We start from the raw sequence: 24,911 nt of genomic DNA on the forward strand, positions 1-24,911 counted from the left end.
AAGAAATGTAACGTCTTTTGTCCGGTGTGTTATGGATAATGTGCAAGACGCGTGTGTTGTAGGGTGGATTGCCATATTTGCAATCTTTGATTCGCTCTTGAACTCACATTAATTGATAGCATGATGTTCCCTAAAAGCTGGAACCAAACGGACTACCCTCCTCCTAATTACTTAATTATGTACCGATAAGCCAAATGAATCAGCTTAAAATATCTCAACGACAAATAATTTCACTCACGTGACTTCCACAAACGGGTCACTAAGTCCGTTCATGTCTTTAGGAAGGAGATTTTTCGCGCTCAGAACTTCGACGTGCAGCGAATTCAGGTTTTTATTAAACCACACCTTCGCATTCAAAGTTCCAAACGGTGAGCTCTGCATCGAATTCTGCGTGTCGTACATCTAGAAATACGTGATGCGATCGAGTCAATGCGGAATCTCGTACAGCGACAGTGATTACAATGGATATGCGAGAGATTAACACAATCGATGGCCGTTCATTTAATTCAGGATTCGAAAATGTTCAATCTCCAGGCATGCATTCGTAGGCAAACTATAGGCTGTTGCTAACATGAAATCAACAGTTCTAAGGTATCATTAAAGGGGATCACTGGTCAGTAAAGAAGTAGGCCTACTTCAATTTTTTGGAGTAGCCTACAGTAATACATTTCCCCCATACTTGCACTACTTCCTTAAATGAGTATGATTTTAGTTTTCAATTTTGTAGGCAAAACCTGTAGATTACTTAGCCTAATTACTTGGAATTATCTACTTCTACTTCTACTAGTGTGCCGAAGCTGACTACTTATATCATCAATTTGATTCCGCTGCATAACTCCGATCATGGCCTACTGTTTTTTGTAGGCCATGCTCCGATTTAATATAACTATTATCTTTTAATCAGGATGTGCTTGAACTGCGCAAATAATACCAATTACTCATTAAACTTTACTATTCGTGATAGCTCAGCCTATAGTTTTCGGTGCTAAAAATGTAAGCGTCGGGTTACGTCCAACTATAGAGACACAAAACTCCACCACGAACCTGGCAGAGAAATAGCCGAATGAGATCCTCGGTGGACGCGCTCTTCATTTTCAGTTCCAATTCGACAGCCTTATATGCTTCAGCCGAGACCATTTCATCCATCTCGATCCCCTCTCCTCCGGCGTGAAAAAAGCCCACGAGGTGATCTTCCAGAATGTATCTGTAACGTGAGAAAAGCGGCCATCAAATTCGAATCGATGATAACCAGGAAATTGATTTTTGATAAAGCCAAGGAATTGCGTAAAAATTCGCGCTGTGCCCTGATTTCCGGTATACGATGGATCGTAAAAACGCTATATAACTCCACTGAGAGTTCAATTCCCGAACTCTGTTCACAACCAGTACAATGTTGTGATACTGATTGTGAAACTGTAATAAACGGGCGAGGTAGCCTATTTATCGTGGCATTTTGATATAATTTGTAATGCATTATTAGTCATCCTGCCTTGGAGTATTTGGTTGTATTAAGGTTGATCATGAACTGTACAGTATACAACTCGCAATGAATTGATACAACAATCTCAAGCAACATGACGTCAGTCATGCGTGACGACCTGGAAAATGGACTTGGTATTCGGCGCCCGCTTACTTTGCAAGTGAAAAGAATTCAGGTCTTTGATTCCGCTGCTTCGTCAACACTTCCTCCCTCAGACATCGTACGCACACGCGCCAGAGAATGTTCAAAAGAATATGGAAGTTGACCTGCAACGCGCTCAGATTTAACGCACCGAATGATAGCACGCGTCCGTCGCTACCTACATCGCACAACCATTCTTTCAGAGTGATGATGTTTGTCGTCAGATAATTCATGAGCGGTCGTATGCCGTCGTCTCCAATGTTCTCCCATTCGTCCGAGTTAGAGTCGTAGGCGGATGTCGGTGCTTTCTCAGATATCGCCTTCAATACCTTTTTCACGTATTCCCCGAGGTACCGCGAAATGTCGGGCTGAAACGCAATAAATGTACGCTCAGAAAGTGGAAGTAATCCACTATGTTGACAGACAATCAGAGATGGTCAGGAACGAAATAGATTTTGCCTAATTGTACTGCTTATTGAAATGGCTACTTTCACCTCTGCGCTTAAAAGTTATAGCCTATATATGTCAAAATAACTTACTTTTAGACATTGCATTTTGTAAAGCAGAAAGTAATTTTGGATATGCTTATATCGCTTTTTATGTATTGACAACTGGGCGAAAGAGCCCGTGTATCCCGGTACAAATGTACAAAGCTCGTAGGCGATCCAAAATTATTTCGTAAATCAACATAAAATAGAGTCTTTTAGGGCAGATTTTACATATCTTGAAATTATTTTCCGCGCTTCACACGATTTATTGGAACCTGATGTCTTGATTATTTACCCCCAGTAAATAAATATATATTAATTATATTAATTATTATATAGAAATAAATTATGCAAATATTACGTACAGGTAAGCGATAGGCCGGGTGGGGTAGCGACCACCATTTATTTCGTTCGCGACCAATGATTCAAGAATAACTGGCGTAACGGATGCCGTTGCAAGCTGCAGAAAAACGGTGGGTGGTATTCCTTGCTTCAAACTTTAAATATTAATAAATTGAATGTTTGGCACGCAAGCTGGTAATAATTGGACATTTTTTGACATTTTGGCACGCTGCACACGAAAGGTTGCCGGCCCCTGGTCTACACTCTACCTGCATTTTTGAACCCACGATCGAGGTTATCTCCATAATCTTTTTAGTCATTCCGTCGTTCGCATTTTTCACCAAACACCGAAAAGAGTCGATTGTCTTTTCTTTCGGAGGAGCCCCTTCTATACTTCCTGGAAAGCGATGTCGCAATTCGCTTACGCTTTATTCCGCTTGTTCGGTGGCCTTGTACTCACCCAGTTTTTCCACGAAGCCCTCAATCTTCATCTCCCGCAAAATGTCTTTCAGGAAACATTTCACTTTCTGCCATCAGATGAAACATGATTTGGTATATGTCTTTAACTGGGGCACATTGTGTGTGTACTGTATATGTATCAGTTGCAATGTTCGAAAACATACAGTAAACTGACTTCCTTCCATGTTGCCTCCACATACTATGGATAGGGCAATTGTGATAATTTTACAAACCTGTGTATCTACATAAAAGAAAATTGAAACGTCATAGCTATATGTATAATTTTTTTCAATGTACTGAACAATGTTCGTGGAAAGGAATTGAAAGTTATTCTCATCGAAAACATAATTTGTAGTTTGGAAAAGATTCATTAGACTATGTAGCATTGCTTTGTGAAACCATATTTTACATCACACCTCTAAATTATTCAGGGCAAGGCACAATTCTTCGGTGACATCGAACTGTCCTTCGTCGTCAAAAAAGCCGACCGCCTTCAGCTTTTCGTGCACCAAGTCGGCGTACAATTCCACTCCGTTCGAAATGTCCTCTGTAATGCGCGTAGCAATCAGGAACCCATCCATCGCGTCCGGCCACTTGATTTGATGCCAAAAAGTTACCACGTGCTGGAACGATTATTCAAATTGAAATTGTACGTTAATTATTTGTATCATTAGACACGTTGGCAGTAGTTATGAAATGGACATGTATAATAACCACCACCGAAAGAAAAATTCTCGTACATCAGGGTCAGATACACATGCATATTGACGAAGCAAATATCCATATATGAGATCAACTTTTGCCAGTACAAATTTATGTCGCCTACATACATCCGATTTCGATATCACTGTCCATACGGGGTTTTAAAAAGGCCCAGACGAAAGACATATATACGTGGAATGAGCGAGGAAGCGTTAAAAGATAGACAGTGAAAACTCATAAACACTGCTGTGCTATCAATGTCACTGTCAATATATATTATAAATATTATACCAGAGTAGACAACTCAGAATTTTAGATTGATGGACCGCATAATAGGTTCGCTTCGACATCCTCCTATCTGTTTATTGCATCGTGTGTTTTGTGCAGATAAAAGTTGTATCGTCGATGGCGTATGGTTATTGTGCAATTATTGGTACTTGCGATTTATCACATTGGAAAGTTGGTGTATATTCAATCATTCGTCCTCTTTTTATTGCGCTCTTGGCGCTTATTAATGGATGGATGATAATATGAAGTAATATAGGCCTACAAGTAGCAAGGTAGGCTACATCATCAAGTAAAATAGCAGCACTGGAACTGCTCAAAACTCTTTGACCAATGAAGTTACACTATTCACATATAGTTCTCTGTAATGTCGCCATATTATAGTCATATCATAGTGTCCTATATGGTGTCGACACAAGCAAATCTCACGGTTCAATGAAATTGTATCACGTCACAATTTCCATTTGGCTACAGGCAATTGGACGGTTATCTTTGACCGGCTTGCCGAGCAATAAATTTGATGAATCAGGTATCAATCGAAAGATGACTCTGCACTGATTACGAAAATATAAATTTTATTTCACTCATGGCCCTGGAACCCCCACAATCAGCCCCAAATTATTCATTGTTGAGTAGATTGGCAGTGTGACGCAACAATCCTGTCTGGCGAAACGAGAGAGAAACTCAAGAGCAAGGATGCGGCCGAGCGGCGAGACTGGGATCAGCTGACGTCGCGGCAATAGCTATGTGCAATCGCGTCGCAGAGAAACGCTGCGCTGTTGATACTTTTTCTATTTGCTTCGGTACAAGCGAGCACGCCTTATCAGCCTTTCCTTGACTTTTAAGAGTAAAACTGGGTCCACAGAATGTATTAGGGCCCTACCAATTTTCGCGCATTATCCTTCAACTGATAGAGATATTTAGGCTACGTCTAAATTGTCTACATTGGATATGTCACATTATTATGATATCGATTGCCTTAGCCCGCTAGTTGCGTAGGGCTCCAGAGACGCGTGGCGCTGTTGATACTTTCTATAGGCGCTTGGCTAAAAGCAAGCACACATTACCAGCCTTTCCTTGATTTGTAAGGGTAGAACTGGGTCCACAGAATGTATTTAGTCCCTACCAATTTTCGCGCAATATCCTTCAGCTGATAGAGATATGTAGGCTACGTCTAAGTAGTCTACATTGGATATGTCAGATTATTATGATATCGATTACCTTAGCCCGCTTGTTGCGTAGGGCTCCAGAGATGCGTGGCGCTGTTGATACTTTCTATAGGCGCTTCGCTAAAAGCGAGCACACATTACCAGCCTTTCCTTGATTTGTAAAGGTAGAACTGGGTCCACAGAATGTATTTGGGACTTACGAATTTTCCTGCAATATTCTTCAACTTTTAGAGATCCTTCCGTCTAAGTATAGCTAGGTTAGTTATCTATAATTGCACAATGCACATAGCTATTGCCGCGACGTCAGCTGATCCCACTCTCGCCGCTCGGCCGCATCCTTGCTCTTGAGTTTCTCTCTCGTTTCGCCAGACAGTATTGTTGCGTCACACTGCCAATCTACTCAACAATGAATAATTTGGGGCTGATTGTGGGGGTTCCAGGGCCATGAGTGGAATAAAATTTATATTTTCGTAATCAGTGCAGAGTTAGCTTTCGATTGATACCCGATTCATCAAATTTATTGCTCGGCAAGCCGGTCAAAAATAACCGTCAAATTGCCTGTAGCCAAATGGAAATTGTGACGTGATACAATTTCATTGAACCGTGAGATTTGCTTGTGTCGACACCATATAGGACACTATGGTCATTGGTCATATGCTCGACAGTTTGAAAACTTGATGGCGCAAGAGCGCTTTTATATCTCTGTGATCATTTTACTTTTCGATTTAGTTGATATAAAGATAGAAAAGATACTTATCGAAGTCAAGCATCCGATCGCATCGACCGAGGAAGAACTATGCTTTGCTATGTCATCAATTCTCTCGACTTTGTCCAACTTGACTGCAGCTGAGAGTCGCTTGATGGCTCTGCCTCTGGACATTTGCAGCCAACGCAAGATTGTCGGTCTGAACCACTCGTGATAATCTGCGAAATTGTTAGCAGTAATGACGTTATCAAAGTTACGGGCATGTGTTTGGTATCACTGACCTTTTAATGCCCCAATGTGTTTGTATATACCCGAGTTTAAGATCGGTGCATGTCCGTCCGGAGTATCCACTAAAATATGGGTAAATGTATAGATTATGTTCCTATAAATACTAAATTATACTGACAATTGTTACACTAAAAGTCGGTAGTACTTTGTTGAAATTATTTTGTTGAGATCAACATAGGTCAGTCGTATAATGACGAAGTGGTCGTTATTCAATCGCAGTCAAATACCATTCTGTTAACTAGCTCACAGTAATGATTACCCGCCGAAGAAAGCGCTCACACGGAATGGAAAGAACTAGTAGAAAGGGCCACGGCTTCAAAAAAGATCAACATCGAAAAGAACTGTAACATCGGGCACTCTAGGCCGAGGTGGATGTTAGAGTAAAGGATCGCTACTGATGCGTGTCGTTCGACATCCTCCTATCTGTTCATGACATCGCATTGTGTCTTATCGCATTGTACATTGTGTGTGACTGGTTCAGATGAAAAATATAACCCAACGATGTTATGTTATGTTACCACGGCGTGCGAAGCGGTACTTTTCTCAAACGATGTTCAATATTTGGGTCTAAAAATTAAATTTACCATGAAGTTAGTAACAAATCGAGGTGAACGGACAAATCGCACTATTTGAAAGTCACTTGTTTCATTGCTACTTCGCAGAGTCCACAGTGTATCGGCAATAGATTGAGAGTTGAAAAACTACAGACTTACGCCCATACAGCTCTCCTATAAAGGCGGCAAAGTCTTGTAAACTTAGGTAAAGTTGAAACATTGCAGTGGATTTGTTTTCTGATCCTTCTTCGACCGGATCTGTAAAAGGATTGCTGTCAATTAGGTCTTCAAACAAACGATCAGTTGCATATCTCCAATTGCGGATTTCATATTACTAATCTTATATAAACACAGGTGGTCAGTAACGAATTACTTCCACTTTTTCGAAATACTCAAGTAGGTTTTGCCCACACTTGCACTTCTTAATAAAGTAGTCTACTTCCACGTCTACTTGGACAGCTTTTTAGGCAAGACTAGTTACTTTTAACACTTTATAATATATATACTTATACATATAGCAGAGCTAATAAAAGTCATACCCCACGCTGCAAATTTTGAAAGCGAAGCCGCTGCTGTCATTACGAGGGTATTTGCAATAAGCACTTATACAAACGCCACGATCACGTAATTAGCTTACAGAAGCTACAAGTAACACATACCTGGTTCTTCTAATATCGATTGGTTGACTTTCGGAAGAATCTCCATGAAATCGCTCGCAAGCCTGGAGCAGATAGTACTCAAAGCCACTGACATGTAGTCGATCTTCAAAACCTTTTTGAACACAGGATGATAATATCCGCGACCGTTTATAAGCGAAGTGTGAATCGAGTCAATAAACTTGACCATTCCAGGGATGTGATAATCATCTTTGTTCCCTGTAAAAAAGGAGTCGTTCATTTCGATTGCTGGCAGTACACTGAACATTGAACAATTATGCGCTAATACGTATTTACGGGATCCGCCAATACCAATAGTCGCGAATTCATGCTGAGCATCTCGTTTTCTCGACGATGGTATTTCCGCAAATGGCGTCGACAATGGCGTTAATGTGAATAATAGTGTCATTAAAGCCAGCATTCATATCCTAATATTACAACCTATGGTCGCAATTCCGTGGTGTCTTTTTATTTCCGACATTCTTTAATTTGCATGCCCCGTTGCACACAACCAATAGCGTAGCGTGAATACTGGATTATATGACGTCACAGTAAAATCATTCTGACGACTCTAAAACGTCGCTTTTGGCTATGTAGATTCGCCGGCATGGCCTATACGCCGGCAGTACAAAGTTGGTGTGTCTGCAGTTTATGTGCGCATTGTATGTGAATTGCCTTGGTAGGAGAAAAAAAAGTTAAGAAAGTGTTGCGACTTATAGACGAGTCCTACCGCCGTTTGCGTCGACGATTATTTTGTGTTCCTCGAGCATTTTGTCGTAAAGTTTGTGCAGGCCGCTCCTAATCGAGTCTGAAACGTCTTCCTTGATATCGCCTGATCCAAACATATTCGTATCCACAAGTTTCGCCGTCAGATATGACTTCGATTCTCGCAGAGTGCGCAAGCATATCAAAAGCTCTCCGAGTCTCGTGATCGTATCGCGCTGTAAAGGCAAAGTTCGAGAAGTCAAGAATATAGGCGTACTAGTTAGCAACAGCTTGATAGCTCTGAGTCGCGCCACTGGTATTGCTGACAGGATGTCTTAGGGTCAATTATCACTATAACTGTCCCCGAGAAGCCAACCACTGGCGATCGTAACCAGTGCTGCCCCCAAGTCTGAGTAAATGGGCAACTGGACATGGTTACGACAGGAAGGATGTATTGTATGTCTATAACTTCTGCTAATCAATAATAAGCAGTGAGAGTTTATCTGACGTGTTACTTGAAGGTCTATTGCACGGAAGATTCCGCGAGGAGAAATGTTTTGACTAATGGATTTACAACGCTCTGTTCTCTTTCGATACTTATAAGACTTCGGGAGTCATGTGGCTGATAATTATGGTTTCATTGCGTTGCCAGTAAGTGTGCCTAAATATGTCGCATAATTTCAATAGCCATATATGGGATGGTGAATGCTCTGGACTAACTTTATACTTTCGAAATCATTGGTAAAAAATATTAAATATATAGGCTATCAGGTTTAGATATATTTTGCCTTCTCAAGCACTGTTTCTCACCCCTTTTACTGGATACAATTTAGTGTGGTTTTCTATCTTCCTATGACAATGTCGCAGAAAGTCGTCAAACGATTTCGGTAGTCTGTCGAAAGTGAAGATAATGCTTTTCTCTGGCCGGCCGGCAACAGGAAGTAGCGGCATGAATCCTTTCCCCATTAAATCTGCAAAATGAATATATTTTGCTGCGTATAAAACTCAACCTGGTGAGTCGACACCACATATTTCCTGGGTCGTGGAAGAAGGGTACCGGAAAAACTTTTGCGGGTCTTCTGAATTATTCAATCGAAAATTTGCATTCTAAATAAAGTTATTGCCGAGAAATAACATTTGCCGGCCTCGTGATCGGGGTTTCGCGTTCCTTCGATGTGGTCAGGCATGGCCTACTAAAAACACGGCCTTACAGTCTGCCTAATTGACCTGAAAATTAAGAGGCCTAAAGTCTACTTTCCAACCCTTACCAGCTGTGCGCTCAATTGGTCAGAAAATGCGATATTGTCATAATGCTACCTGTCTCTGGTACTCTACTAACACACCGGAGCAGAATGTATGTAAAAACAGTCTATTGCAGCAATATATAACAAAAAAAATTAGGAACGAAATTTGCACAATCAAAGAAAAATGGGTGCAGAAACTCTTGAATTAGATCCTTAGAAAACAAATATCACAGCCTTACAGGACAACAAATATCACAGCCTTACAGGACAATCACTTCTGTCCAATCACTTCTGTAAAAACAGTCTATTGCAGCAATATATAACAAAAAATTTGGAACGAAATTTGCAAAATCAAAGAAAAATGGGTGCAGAAACTCTTGAATTAGATCTTTAGAAAACAAATATCACAGCCTTACAGGACAACAAATATCACAGCCTTACGGGACAACAAATATCACAGCCTTACAGGACAATCACTTCTGTCCAATCACTTCTGTAAAAACAGTCTATTGCAGCAATATATAACAAAAAAAATTAGGAACGAAATTTGCACAATCAAAGAAAAATGGGTGCAGAAACTCTTGAATTAGATCCTTAGAAAACAAATATCACAGCCTTACAGGACAATCACTTCTGTCCAATCACTTCTGTAAAAACAGTCTATTGCAGCAATATATAACAAAAAAAATTAGGAACGAAATTTGCACAATCAAAGAAAAATGGGTGCAGAAACTCTTGAATTAGATCCTTAGAAAACAAATATCACAGCCTTTCAGGACAATCACTTCTTTTGCCTTTGCCTCCCTTTAAATTGGTGAAGTGAGTCTTCCCTGAGTGAGGAATTCGCCAATTTTTGAAGATTATTGTAAAAAATGTTCACAATTTTCTTGAACGCGACATTTGTACAATTTTCACTATGTGCATTGCAACCAATTCGGGATTCACCTAACACCACTTTCGACACACATAATGCTCCCCGGCGCAGAGGAACAGGGCCACGGTTAGATATGAGCTGATTAGCCGAATCCAGAACTGCGAAGGAATCAAATACATAATGGGCCACTTGAATGGCAGGTACAGTCAACCGTCCCCTATCCACCATCTCGAAATATTCAGCATATTCCTCTTCGGGTTCATCAGTCATGAGGGACAAGCTACACTCGGTGCAGTCCGTATGACTTTCAAGACATTTGGCAATGAAGCCTGCAACAAAATATGCCACCTCCTTTGTTTCAGGTGAAATAGCAACTTCAGAAAAGTCGTTGCACGAAATCTCAACATCGTTCTGAAACTCGTGAAACGCTGATTCGTTGTCAATCTTCACATCCTCATTCCAGAATTCTATGCCACTCTTCAGTAGTGATCTGCACATCAATATCTTCTCCGCTGACAACACTTCCCGCAAGCTGACCAGAAACCTCCCACCACTCATATGTCGATACCGAGAAAATCGTCTCTCGAGGGGGTCTGTTTGAAATTTACCCATCATGACATACTCGTATCCTTCTGACAGTAAATACAGTAAAGCTGCTATGGTTTTTTCATCAAAGATAGCCAGTGCCAGGTTGACGTTCTGCTTGTTGTTGCCAGGATGTAGTGCTTTTTTTGTTAGCTTTGGAGCCATTCGCAAATTACACTCCAATTGTTGATCCTGTTCATGAATATGATGCAAGTCTTGCCATGCAATATAACCAGCAGGGCCCATTTTGGATATATTGCCACCTTTAATATAGAATGATGGAAAGGAAAATCTCCTAGCATTCAGTAGATTGTTGCGAACGTTCTTCACCAAATGAACGTTGTCATAAAATAGATAGATTTTTGTCTTGCAACTTGGATGATTGATGAACAACTCGGAGTTCGATCCATACCGCGATGACAGTATATTGAAAGCTCGAACGTTGGTACTGTGGTTGTCAGAAACAATACCGAGCGAGATAGTGTAATGGTTATGCGTCCGGCTTCTCGAGCGGTAGGTCGTGGGTTCGATCCCCGGCCGGGTCATACCAAAGACTCGAAAAATGGTATCCGCAGCTATCCTGCTAGGCGCTCAGCAATCACGAATAGCATGGAGGAGAAAAAAAACGGGGGCGCAGACTAGATGACCTCATGGGGCCGTATCGCAACTCCGTCGCCAAAGCATCTCGATGGTGCAGGCGAGAAAGAATATCATATCTCTCTCTTGTATTAAATCCAAGATCCGAGATTTTCGTGATGCAATCAGACAGCTTTTGCGCCAACCAGGCACCTTTAATTTGTGTTTCTGGTAGAATTTGTAGGACTAAAGGAAGCGATTTTTTAAGTCCCTTGATCATAATCACTATGATGCCTTTGTAAAGATTTCCTTCTTCATCAGCACCATAATATTCGCCACCATGATATTGCACACCTTTTTGCAGATACATTTCATCCACCATCACGATAACATCCTCAGAAATTTCCCCATTCGATTTCAGTAGCTGTATGGCCTTTGAAAAATCAATTGTCCCTTTAGTCTTGTTCTGCAAACAGCTCAGAGATGGCATTGGGAACATTTCCAAAAGTATCTTGTACGCTTGGCAAGAAATAGAACGTAAAAGCAAGCAGTACCGGATCATATTGCCAGAGTATTGCCAGCCTTGCGGTATTTTAGATTACGCAGCTCCTCTAAAATATCTACTTCGGGATCCGGATCAGTTAGACTATCCGAATAGCTTGGGAAGTTTAGTAGCTCGCATTTCCTTTTGAGCAGAGTATTTCTTCCTGTGCGGAACCATGTAGGCAAAGGCACAGGTATTCCATTATGTTGCAGCTGCACCCTCAGTTGACTGTCAATTTTTATGGCATTCTTGATTTTCGGAAAGCCTTCAAAACACAGCTCATAGTATATAACATGCTGATCCCCTGCTTTATGAAATGTATACTTGGGAGGGGCAAGACCGGCATCAATCTCTTCAAACCCCTTGACCGTATCAGACGCATTGAAATCCTTCAACTGATCTGGTTGTTGTGATCGATCTCGCGGAGGTGGCCGTGTTGTTAATTTACTGGGCAGAGTTGACGGAAGTGCTCGCTGTGCTGAAGAACAAATCGTAGGCACGGGATTCAATTTCTAACGTAATGTTTTACGTTTCCCATGCATAACATAACGGTCTTTGAAGTGTTTGATACACACGACCGAATATTTGGTCGGCATCCAGTGAGCACGATTAACAAAATGTATCCATGCACCACTCAGTTCCGTATTTTTAAGGGGAAAACGGAAAGTTGAGACTTTGCTAGATTTGTGAGTAGTATATCCAGAAGTACACCCCACCACGCAACACTTAAGAACCATCGCCTATTAACTACACTGGAAAATGGGTATTAACAAATGATAGATCACTGAAGTAAAATAGCATTCTGGCACAGCACCCTGTCCAAGCCTTGCAACAATTAATGAAATTATATAAAAGCAGTTACAATGAACACGCCTTCAAAATATTGAACGTCTTAGAACCAACGCTACCAGTTACACGATTCGTCAAAATTGACTACCGTATCCAACACTATGTTAGAGAACTAGCAGATCATGATACTACTGGCGAGCCGTTCGAACACGACGTTCTTCGTACTTGAACCACTGGCACTGTCGAGGAACCGTAACCTGATTGCTAACTAACCTATCAAGTGATAATACTGACCCTCAGCTCGTGAATATACTCTAGAGCAGGGGTCGGCAACCTTTTGCTAGTCGCGGGCCAAATTCCGAGTGCACAACTTTTTGGCGGGCCGGAATTTTTCTTGATACTATATGTAACGCTCACGTCGGTTTAGTAAAATACATTGCTGCAATCTCAATCATACAAATCACAAAAAGGGCAAAACACATGTATTTACACTTCAACAACGCAGCATAAATGTGACACTTGACGCAGCATGCTTTGTGAAAGAATTTCAACTTCTAATAACAAGTCAGATGAAGCAACAATCAAACCACATTCTCAATGGGCATTAGAATACGTGATCTTAGCTTGCTCTCCGTGAATTCCATTGTTTTAAACTATTTTTCGCATGCGTTATACGTGCTATCAAAAGTCGATGCCATTTCTTTTGCATAGTGGGTCAAGCTGGGATAAAGACCCATTTCAAGAACGTACTCTTTGTCAAAGTCATGCAGCGATATGCTCTTTGTATGATATTTGTCTTTCAATTCAACTGCATCGCATTTCAAAAGGGCCCATTTGAAATTTTCAGGCAACGGTATTGGCGCTCACATTAAACCGAGTACTGAGTAGTCAGAATTTATTTTGTACAGAACGCATGTCGGAAAAGCGGGTGGAAATTCAGTAATTAAATTTCGTATCACAGTTACAAAGGTATAGTGCTGGTACTAGAGGTTTACTCTCCACCAGTGTAGGAAAGTGAGCATAATTTTCTTTTTACTGTTGACATTCCCAGAGTCGCAGTTTTGTTTCGAATGCGCCTCAACATCTCATGTATTCAGTTATTTCTTCATGAAGCTGCAAATTCAATTTGTTAGATGTGACGTTAAATGTACTACGAAAGCAAGATTAAATACCCATTTCGATGACACGACTATATGAGTCGGCGATGTTTGTAATTTTAAGGAAAGTTGCTATTTCGTTTCTCAGTTCATACACTCGTGCAAGGATAGCGGCTCGACTCGACTTAATGTGCGAACATGGCAGATATACAGGACATCGCCATATTGATTCTCTGCTTCTAGTAATATATGGGGTAGGCTAACTGTCGGTGATCCAGATTGTGAGACAAAATCAGCTTTCCCCACTGTGTCCAAAACACTATTCAGATTTGTTGTCTTGGCGTACAATGTCTTCTAATGAATTAAACTGCAGATGACTAACCTACGTAGGCTGGTTATCTCAAATGAAACGGAAAGTTTGAGATTTTGTCATTGCGTCTGAGATGTTCCAAGCGTTTTTGAAGCAGAGGAACCTCACCTTTAATGTCGCACCCTATTAGAGTGGCAACCCATTAAACAGTATGGTATACCTATGGTTACGCGATACACACGCTTTATAAGCACTGGTCTAGTCTACTCTACATACATTCTCCATCTCCTACTTTTAGTACGAGATAGGCTACTAATCAACAGCCATCGCATCAGTTTTATGACGTAACAATAGACCAATACGACGTAGGATACTTACATCGTAGCAATGCCGCATTCTTACCAAGCAGTGCCGCAGTGCTGCACTGCAGATTGGAACTCATTACTAAACGGCGGGGCGTATTCTTGTGGTAACTAATTATTTCGTCGCGGGCCGGACGATTTCGCTTGGCGGGCCGGATCCGGCCCGCGGGCCGTAGGTTGCCGACCCTTGCTCTAGAGTCTAGATATAGAAAGAAACAAGTGCAATGCGACGAACAGCACCACACGGCTCAACCCGAACAACTGAAAATGTCTTGCCTTCGACAACAACTTCAACTGTATTCATCCGCAAGAGTTTTGGCAGTGATATCCGTGGATTCTGCACCTGACTAACAGCTCTTATGGGACTAAAATGATTGTTTTCGTATTAAAACGATATTCTATCATCTCAACACAATAAATCGTATTCAGAATCCATTGCAGTTTTGCCTGACGCGCTACTTACCATCTGCGTAGGTATTCCCGCAAGATTTACACTTTTTCAGACTTTAGGCCTCTTAATTTTCAGGTCTATAGGCAGACTGTAAGGCCGTGTTTTTAGTAGGCCATGGGTCAGGTAACATGAAAAATGATTTCAGTGAGGCAATTTTGCAAGATTTTGTTTATAACTCAGTCGAAATAATATTATTTGTAATAAATAGGCCTTGTCGGGTAGTTTGTTAGGCCTAGTTTTATCGAAAGAGTGTTATTTCCCATGGATTCGTTCAAAACATAGGATTCTCGTCGGCCTGATGGCCTAATGAAGAAGGCGGCGAAAATTCGTTATTTAGCATAAGTTCGTTCCGAACAATCACCACCGTGATTTAATAGATGAGTCTGCAAGTCAACATTCACGTATCCATTCGATTTGGGGTCGCGGGATGTTGCGACACACGGCGTTTACTAGGCCTTGTGCGTGATTAAATCAACAGAGTGTTATTTGACATGAACCAGTGCAGGACTGCGGCAAAAACACGCAAGAATACTCTTAGCCTAGTGGCTAAGCCGACTTCAGCTCATACATTGAGGGTTCGAGTCTTTCCAGTGTCGCTATAAGTATGGAGAATCGAGTGACTTTCTTCCGGTGCCAGAATCATCATGCGGATCAATGGATAAAGATCCACCTAAAACCTCGTGAGCGTCACTGCTTTATCAAATAAACATCTATGCTATATGGTAGCCTTTGTGTTACTTCATTTCGGCCTGTGAAGGTTATCATTCGTTGTCGGGTACTGGAAATATCTTCAATCTCGCATATGTTGCATATTCATTAGGCGACGGAAGCATTATACGGGGTATGTCAAATTAACCTGTCATATTGTAATGACTATTCAATTGCAGCATACCTTTTGCGTCGTTTCCGGCGTCCAGCGCTTTCAGCAACTCGGTCATACGCTGCATTTGTATTCCGTCTGGAAGCTGGAAAACAACGACAATGCGTATGAAGTCATTGCGACAATTTGACAATGTTTTGTTGCCTATCCCCTATTTGCATGACTTTGGGTCACATGGTTGGGTGCGCAGTGCGCACTTACCATATTTTGGAATCGGGAAAGGAGGGCACTTCTTCAAAATTTTCAAACTTAGAATACCGGAGGAAAATATTGAAAAAATGGTAAATTTTTCCCACTTCGTGGTCGGTTGACTAAAAAAAGGACGTATGGATTGGTTACCCTACAAGCTATTCTCTTCTGCGTCTGTGCTCACGGCGAAGTTAACATTTTTAATCTTCGTTGAAGGGTTGTACAGTACATGTGTCATAATTTTTTTGACTTGGCTTGGATGCGTCTGCTCGGTATAAGTGGTTCTTTTTCTTTCTTCGGCAAAAACGACCAGAAATACTTGGTGTTCAATACCGGTATAGTCGCATTCCGACGCATCATTGCTAACAGGACCGTAACTGCCGCACCCCAAACCCCCCAATTGGGGGCCCAAAATTATTTCGTGAATTAGCATAAATTATAGAGTATTTTTTGAAAATTTAGACAGCTTTTTAAAAAAATTTTCGCGCTTTGCGCGATTGTAAGCTGCCGAATGTCTTGATTATTGGGTACTCTTCCCCAAGAAAAAATACGCATTAACAAGTTATACAGCAGTGCAGTAGCCGATACCCCAATTGCATGGATTTGGTTTTTATGATACAGTAAAAATATTAAGTCAAGATTGTAGTGAATTTTGCTCTTGATGTTGTGTGATTGCGGGTCAAGCTCACAGCGGAGAATCACAACATATTCATAAACAGAAAGCTGGATGTTTTAGCAAACTTTTTTATGCTACCAGCGCCATGCATATAGAGTGGCCCGCAGTTGAAAAGCAATAAATTTCAACCAAAGATGTTATAATGAAGTGAAAATTGTAATATATGAAAAAGTTTCACAGTGCAGAACCTACCAAGGTTCGTTTGCGAACGTGAACCTCTAAATTTCTGAGGCTCACACACAGAACGCGAACGTGAACCTCACGTCCACACCATCCCTATCGTAAAGTCATATCTGTATTCAGTCCCTGGCATGTATTCCACTATTATTTCCACGTGCAATTTTATGAGAATCCACATTTTAGACGTATGTTATTCAGATTATGAATGGAATCGCGACAAAGTGAGTTACCAGACCTGAATATGTTCCTGGCAATAAATCAGCCATTTGATGATAACAGTAGTGAGCGCATCCATCCTTCTTTGTGTCTCCATTTCCTGAAGCAAGCACTCGTCCACGCTTTGCAGTTTTCCATCCCAACCGTCAAGGACAGCAGATTCCTGTACGGGACAGACGATAACGATTACAACATTCCAATGCAATAACGGTATAAAATGACTGGCATTTACGCAGGAGCGAACAATTTGCCTTTTGGGCGGACCCGCTCACCTGTATTTCTCCCAGGTGATGAACGGAACAGAACCCCAATTTTACAATTCAAATCAACCGTTAACGGAACCTTCGTGATTTATGTGTACGTAAGGCAGATCTGACCTATAGCATATGAAACTTTGCATTCTAGTCTCTACTGGAATTGAACGTAACGAGGATCTGTCCAGGATGATGGATGGCATCGTGCATATCAATAGAATTGTATAGAACTCTGCTATAGAACAGTGCTTCCTAACCTTGTTTGATCACGGACCCCTAAAACAATTTTTTAATTTGCTATTGATACCATCCCAAACGCAGTGAGTATTTAACAATAATAAAACCTCGCATATTACGCATGCGAGCCAGAATGGAATAATTATTTTTCAAATAATCTCGCCCTAAAAAAATTACATTCTGGCCCGGTTCATCTCAGTCGTTGTCATACAAACTTCAAATCAAAACTTTGACAACGTGTCGCGATTGCATATGTCCAAAAGGTGACGACACATGGATTTAATTTCGGGATATTGAGCAGTCTGCTATACTCATATAAATGCGTGCGGCAAGCAAGGCTGGTTCTTGTGCTAAATTGACAATTGGCATATGCATAAAACGTTGCTGATAATATACCAGTGCTCTTCAACCGGGGTTGTCGTACACCCTAGGGCAGAGGTCTCAAACACGCGGCCCGCGGGCCGCATGCGGCCCTCGAGAACATTTTGTGCGGCCCGCGACGGCATTTTGGATTTTAAAAATTCGAAAATTTATTCGACTGCCACATATCTTTGATCGATTTGAGAACTTAAAGTTCAATCCAAAACTAATATTGAAAAACCGGAAATCTCATCAAACTTCACTATATAGCAGTGGTTCTCAAGCTTTTTCACTGTGGGAGCCATTTTATGAACCTCAACTCTGTCGGGAGCCGCATGATGGCACGAATAACGTAATTTATTGAGAATAGAAAAATATCATCAAAAATGGTATCAACGAAATGGTGTACGGCTAAAATAGCGACGGCCTTAATAGCGACGGCCAAAACACCGACTGGCCACAACAGCGACGGCCATAACAGCGACGGCCAAAACCGCGATTGGCTCAAACAGCGACGGCCAAAACAAATACGACAATTTCCCCAGACGACACTGTGACAGCGGGCACTCCCCATACGGACAACTTCCGAAACGACGTTACCCAGCCACGTCCCTTCACCGATGGTATACCGAGGTATACCCTTCACCGTTGAAGCCGATTGCGGATGATTTACAATTTACATTCTTCCAGATAGTAAATAGATAGTGATCACCACAGATTTAGCGTCACAACATGTTTATTGAGACTTAATCCACAATCTTTCTGAGTTCCGAGAGCATGTGAATTGAGTTTGGATGAACAAGGCGTGACGCTAAATCTGTGGTGATCACTATCTATTTTGCAACTTAGTGCGAAACTTGAAATTGAATTTGATTTTTCACAAGTTTGTCATAACGAGGTTTCATCGTGGAGGAAGCTGTGCACAAGAGCTGTTTCAGATGACGATCAGTCAATCGGTTGCGATATTTGCTTTTGATCCTCACTAATTTGCTGAAAAGGGCTTCACATACATAGGTTGAACCGAACATGCAGGCATTCTTCGATGCGTTAGCTATCAGGTTGGGGTATTTTTCTTCAGGAACAGCACCCCAAAATTCAAGGAGTCCATTGCTTTGAAACAACAGTCGCAATTCTATATCGGACTGCAAGTCCAGCAGTTCCATCTGAAAAATATCAGGGGCAGTGGCGGCATCTACTGCCATTGGGTTTGAAAATATATTCATCAGGGGTACGGAATGATGCATTCCCTCTATTCGACGTTTAAACCCGTCAATCAAGGTACTAATAACCTGGTCATATGTTTTGAATGATCCATTCTGTCGGTGGTTTGAAAGCGTTACAAAATGTGTCGTAACACCCTCCTCTAGGTGCTTTCTCCAAAGACACAATTTCTCAATGAAACCAGACACTGTCCCGTACCAGGCGTGACAGAGCTTGTTATTTCCTTGTAAGTTCCGATTTAGTGACGACAGGTGTGAGGTAATATCCACCATGAACGCCAAGTCAGCAACCCAGTGTTCGTTTCCCAACTGAGGGATGTCTTTCTTTCCTTCGACAAATATTTTAATCTCAGGAAGTAGCGCGTAAAATCTTTTGAGGCATGCAGCTCGGCTTAGCCATCGTACAGCGGTGAACATGATCAAGTCTCCATGGTCAGCATCAATATCGGTGAGAAAAGCCTTGAATTTTCGATGGTTAAGTGCGTTTGCTCGAATCCAATTTACGGTCGATATTACTATATCTGTCACATTGGACATCTTTAATGATTTAGCAACAAGACTTTCCTGGTGTATAATGCAGTGTTGCCAAGTCACAGCGTCAAGATTCTGTTCAGCACGCCATTTGTTGACGAGTCCTTGAAGACCTAGATTTTTGCCGAGCATTGCTGGGCAGCCATCTGTCGCCAATGAATATAATTTCGATGGGTCTAAATGCGCTTCTTGAAGAGTAGCATGAAATTCACGAAACATGTCGGTTCCCTTCGTTGTGCCATGAATAGATCGCAAAGTAAGAAACTCCTCGCAAATCTTGAAATCTGGCATGACTCCCCGGATGAATACAGCTAATTGCTCTATGTCGGTAATGTCGTTAGTGCTGTCAAGAGCAAGCGAGTAGTAAGAAAAATCTTGCGACTTGTGAATAAGTTGCTCATGCAGATCTTGGGATATGCAATCGACACGACGCGTTACAGTATCATTGCTAAGCTGCAATTTTTTAGCTTTCTGCTGAATGGCAGGAGAACAATTGTCTTCGGTAAACAAAACAATAGCCTGCTTCGTAATTTCGCCATCAGAATATGGCTTCATATTGCTGGCCAATAGATGACTGATCTTATATGATGTTATTGTTACCTCTTCGGGTTCTTTTTTTTTAAAAACATTTTTCCTTGTTTGCTACGCTCTGCTTTCAGACATTCTAACTTCCGTTTCCTTGATTCACCTTGATAGACGTCGTATTTTCCCGCATGTGTTTTATAATGCCTCTTAACGTTGAAAGATTTTACACCGTTTATTATTATAGGGCACAGAAGGCATTTCGCTTTGCCGTTTTCCTCAATTTGAAAATACGCCTCTTCCCATTCACTTTGAAAGGCCCGATTTTCTTGCACAAGGGTGCGAGATTTCTTTGCAGGTTGATCTGAACCTGACATTATCATTGAACCAAAGTCTCCGATATTTTCTAACGCTATCAAGATCAAAGCAAAGAGTAAGAAAATAAAGTACCTGCAGTTACCCCAAACGTTGATTGTCTTATTGACCGAGTCTCTTGTCACCCGTATTCTAATATGAGCCGCCGTCTCGAGCGAAATAAACTTCGCCCGTCTCATTACAGACACCTGATTAGGCTTAGGTCAGACGGTCAGAGCCTTCAGTAAAGCAGTAAAGGTTCGGATTTAAAGCCTACCGAAATTACTATCGGTAATGTTACGTCACAACCCGTACAACTTGTATTACGTAGGATTCTATTGTGATCAGGGAATGACCTTCGCGTCAGTAAACGTGAACATAAACGTACATTTGTTGTGTTGAAGGCGCGATTTATTTATGATCATGAATAATTAGAATTTCCGTAGAAGCATCAATGATTTCACATCGTTAGTGAGAGCCGCACGGAGAGCAGTCGAGAGCCGCATGCGGCTCGGAGAGCCGCGGTTGAGAATCACTGCTATATAGCATCAATCCCGAAAGTTATTATGTGGTGGAAGATCAGCTATTATGTCACATTTCTAGTTCATGATAATAAAACACGACCCGTTGATGATTCGCGACTTATTGTGATTTAGACTTGGGCGCAACCGTTCGTAAAATTACTTGAATTTGGACTAACTGGGTTATAAAATGTAAAAGACTCGAGTTGAGTTAAACGTTGAACATTAAAATGAGAGAAGGACTTGTGACTCGGAACGCCGTGACTTGGTAAGACCACGGATGCAACAAACTATTAAACTTTCATGGGAAATAATAGCCTAATATATCAAAAGGTCGTTGCTTGCCTTGCGTAGCGTATATAGCTATCTAATCAAGTCCACATGGAATCCATTGGCATTCAGTTTCCCCCGTTATGTAGGCCTATAGTTAGTTATACATCCTGGGTGATATTTGGTCTCTTCATCCATGCTATTATCGCCGGTGGCGAGTAAGGTAGTGGTACGCTCCAGAGCTGTAACACCAATGGATTCTTCGATGATTGAACATTTGTATTCCAGGGGTTCTTAACCAGGGGTATGTGGATGAAGCACCAAATCAGGGGTGCGAGATGCATTGTGGAAATATAGACCTACTTGCTATCCAGAGCTTGAAATTATTTTGCAAACCGACCAAAAGTGGAATATTTTCGGTGATAATTTATTCAAGTTGTTATTTATCAATGATCAGTTCCCGTCAAAAGCAAACCTTACTAACGCTGATTTAATTTGACTTTGACATTTACCTGAACAATAGCCTACTTATGTTAGAAACCCCGATTAGGCTATACTGTTCAAATGCTCTGAAATCGAATCAATATTTGGTAAACGCTAAAATATTCTACGTATAATTGTGTCAAATGTCCACTAGCTGCAATATTATAACGCGACAGCTTTTGCCATGTCAAGATGCATTTGTCCCCTGGCGTGGTGTCTATAACTCATTATTTTGACAAATTATGCCCGGCACAAAAACAATTTTATTCAATTATTTGAAAATGTGATTTTTTCGTACCAAGCGTGACTAATACAATAGTAAATTACATTTCACGGTGGTTGCGGAATGCCAGTCTGGAAGGTCCCGTCAAATAATGCCTACTTGGTAATCATACATTCAATACACCTATATTATTGATGGTGCGGCCCGCGGTGACATCAATAACTAGGAAATTGGCCCGCGAGCACATTTGAGTTTGAGACCTCTGCCCTAGGGTGTACCAGAATTTGCAAAGGGTGTACCACTCGGATGGGGTGTACAGGGGTGTACCAGATTCGAATTACAATGAGCCGATGGCTAGCTATCACAAAGGCAGGTTTATGGGCCAGTACAGGTTGACGCACAGGTTAATGAGCAATATGGTACGATGTTATCTCAAGTGTAATACTGTACACCGCTTGATTGTGATGTCATACGCAAATATTTCTCTTACCATGCTCCTATTCATTTAGCTGTCGGCAATAGACCAATGGCTCCTTATGGTGTTGGAAAGTATGCAGTTAACAAACATGTGTTCAGCTAGTCATTTGTCATTTAGTGATTTTTGGGGGAACCGCCGCGATAGCTCAGACTTCTTGAATCGGTACGTCCTACCCGACGTTACTAAATGCCGCAATGCACATAAATGAAGTGACGTAGCCAGCCAGGGTCGAAACAGCTTCCATGTTGAAATCGAAACCCTTTTGTTTTAAAATGCCTATTTTATGTCCAATATTTCGCCATACATTTGCAATTTAGTATTTCGTTATTAGTGATGCAAATTGGCGACAATAGATTGTGTATAGCGGCATACGATCGGAGGTTACTGACATCTCTTGCAGCCCAAGTGCTACTATCGACTGTGTGCGATGTGGGTGAGGCCTGATACGCAGTATGCTGGTGCGCCTGCTATCATCGCTGATCTGAATTACCGCTTCTGCAGCAGTAACTTTACATACTCTCTCCCCAATACTGTTGCATTTAGGTTGATTATCGTTCGTAATGTCATGCTGTTTTTGGGCTGACACGAAATAAATTCCAATTTGCGTGGCGGGCGGCTTAACTGGCTGCGAATAGACTCTGTGACCAAATACTATTTTATTCAAATACAAATTTTTTGACGGTTGGAATTGAACCATATTTGAAGAACATCGTTTTTATAGATAACCTAATACTTTCACGGGTGAACAGAAAAATTTTAAATTCTTCGTTATTTATTTTATATAATAAATAGAAACTTTCTTCTCCCGTAGCAATGCGGCTACTGGTTGGAATTGAACCAAATTTGGCGTGTAGGCTTAAGTTAAGTAACCTAACAATTTTATCAAGTAGCCAGTACGATTTGAGAAAAAAGTCATTTTTGAAGACCCCTAATGAACAGGGGTGTACGAGTTTTGAGCAAACGTTACAAGGGTGTACCACGTCGAAAAAGGTTGAAGAGCACTGTAATACACCATTCGAAAATAAAATGTAGCGCTTTATTTGAAGCCTCTCCGCTTCCTATACTTTTCAAGCGTCCATTGCATTACCGAGGTACCTATACTTGGTGGGTGGTTGTGAGCAGTAGGCGAGGGGATAAAATCGGTACGTCGATGGTTTATCTCAGCGTCACAGGTAATACGGAAGGAAGTTCGCTATCGTCATAGTCATCATAGTTATCAGTACAGACATATACCATATGTACCGTTATAGGCGTCAAATAGGCTACTATTTGTCTGCTGTATAGTCTACTATTCATCGTGACTAATATGTTGGTTCGGGACTTACATCACTTATATATAACAAGTTATATATGCGATATTTAGCAACGTACCGTGCTTTCGTCAACATCCATCAAATCCTTGTAGATATTATGTCGGCCGCCCACTACTAAAGCAACGATTCCGCCGTAAATTTCTTCGTTCGTGAGATCCCCATTCGCTAACCGCTGGCCATTCATCACAGAGTGGGTTTTACCGGGGTGATGCGATTCCGTCAAAAGAACGTGAGGACAGGTCACTTTCAATGCGACTCTGATACGTCCGGAGACATTCTGAAATAGCAAGGTCTCAAGTTATTCGGGAAATACTAATTTCCAAATATAATTGGGGCTTAAATCAGGTCGAATGACCTTGCGTCTAATCTCGTGATCAACCTCATGATTAGGATCGGATTCGAGCTCAAACCTTTCCGGTTCAGGCCGGGGTTGGGCTAAATGCAGAGTTGTTCAATCGCCCGATTCAATCTATGCGAGAATGAAATTGAAATGAAATTGTCACGTCACATCGGTGAAATGGGTAACCGAAGTTCGATACGATAATTTGAAATTATTAAATAGTTACTATGTTCGATTATTAAACTATAATCGTTGATCGGAAAGTGAATGAAGATTTCAGCAATGAATAATAGAATTTTAAACCCCAAACATGCCCTGAAAAGCAAATCCTCTACGAGTCATGTCATGCAATCTGTGAATCATGAATGCTTGTTTAAAATACAAAGACTAAATCTGTCACCTATGGTGAATTCAATTCACGGTATTACGAACACACCGGTGATAGTCATTCGAAATGATATTATTAAATAGATACACCATAGCTTAGTTCCTGTTCGTTGCAATGCAATGTTATGAATTCGGAATTGCCTATATTTCAACTTCGTTATTACCTCCAGCGCAGAATTGGATCTCAAATTGTACCACCTTTCAACGCCCTCCAACTTAATATTCTTAAGGGGCACCGCGATGTATCCCATGAAGTCATCCGCCGAGTCTTTCTTGCCCACAGTTTGCGCGACTTCTTTCACAAATCTAAAATATTAACAAGTAAAGAGTATTTGCCCCTACGTTAATAGCTTCCCGGCCTATTGCGTGCTTGTGCAGCATACGAAAAGTTTGTCAAAGAAGGCAGGGGAAACTATCAACAGTGAAGGATATTATGTCTGAAAATTATCTTAGAGGGGAATCTTTTTCAG

The 24,911-nt window shown here is 41.3% G+C and overlaps 3 protein-coding genes across 4 annotated transcripts in view; 1 reads left to right on the plus strand and 2 right to left on the minus strand.

Moving 5' to 3' along the window:
- LOC145455103 (BAI1-associated protein 3-like) overlaps nt 1–24,911 on the minus strand; it is a 31,695-nt gene that overhangs the window by 1,939 nt on the left and 4,845 nt on the right. Inside the window, exons 3-19 of the mRNA XM_080333056.1 lie at nt 24,606–24,747; nt 23,773–23,991; nt 16,968–17,111; nt 15,700–15,772; nt 8,786–8,946; nt 8,001–8,211; nt 7,274–7,489; nt 6,774–6,872; nt 6,054–6,122; nt 5,824–5,990; nt 3,327–3,530; nt 2,912–2,978; nt 2,721–2,848; nt 1,804–1,989; nt 1,634–1,746; nt 1,045–1,204; nt 239–402 (exon numbers count right to left, since the gene is read on the minus strand). Of these exons, the coding sequence (XP_080189182.1) occupies nt 239–402; nt 1,045–1,204; nt 1,634–1,746; nt 1,804–1,989; nt 2,721–2,848; nt 2,912–2,978; nt 3,327–3,530; nt 5,824–5,990; nt 6,054–6,122; nt 6,774–6,872; nt 7,274–7,489; nt 8,001–8,211; nt 8,786–8,946; nt 15,700–15,772; nt 16,968–17,111; nt 23,773–23,991; nt 24,606–24,747 (2,523 nt within the window). The remainder of the gene's footprint in view (nt 1–238; nt 403–1,044; nt 1,205–1,633; nt 1,747–1,803; nt 1,990–2,720; nt 2,849–2,911; nt 2,979–3,326; nt 3,531–5,823; nt 5,991–6,053; nt 6,123–6,773; nt 6,873–7,273; nt 7,490–8,000; nt 8,212–8,785; nt 8,947–15,699; nt 15,773–16,967; nt 17,112–23,772; nt 23,992–24,605; nt 24,748–24,911) is intronic.
- LOC145455108 (density-regulated protein-like) overlaps nt 1,476–24,911 on the plus strand; it is a 41,777-nt gene continuing 18,341 nt past the window's right edge. Inside the window, exon 1 of one of the 2 annotated variants that reach the window (XM_080333060.1) lies at nt 1,476–1,513. The gene's annotated coding sequence lies outside the window, so the exon portion shown is untranslated. The remainder of the gene's footprint in view (nt 1,514–24,911) is intronic. The other variant, XM_080333061.1, reaches the window with a different exon arrangement.
- Nucleotides 9,329–24,911, minus strand: part of LOC145455115 (uncharacterized) — a 99,028-nt gene continuing 83,445 nt past the window's right edge. The window contains exon 2 of the mRNA XM_080333067.1: nt 9,329–11,400. Coding sequence (XP_080189193.1) covers nt 10,001–11,224 — 1,224 coding nt within the window. The 5' untranslated portion in view covers nt 11,225–11,400 and the 3' untranslated portion in view covers nt 9,329–10,000. The remainder of the gene's footprint in view (nt 11,401–24,911) is intronic.

The sequence above is a fragment of the Botryllus schlosseri genome, chromosome 14, assembly GCF_051294905.1.
Source record: "Botryllus schlosseri isolate E-star chromosome 14, Bs_hap1, whole genome shotgun sequence".
In the NCBI taxonomy this organism is placed as follows: domain Eukaryota; kingdom Metazoa; phylum Chordata; class Ascidiacea; order Stolidobranchia; family Styelidae; genus Botryllus; species Botryllus schlosseri.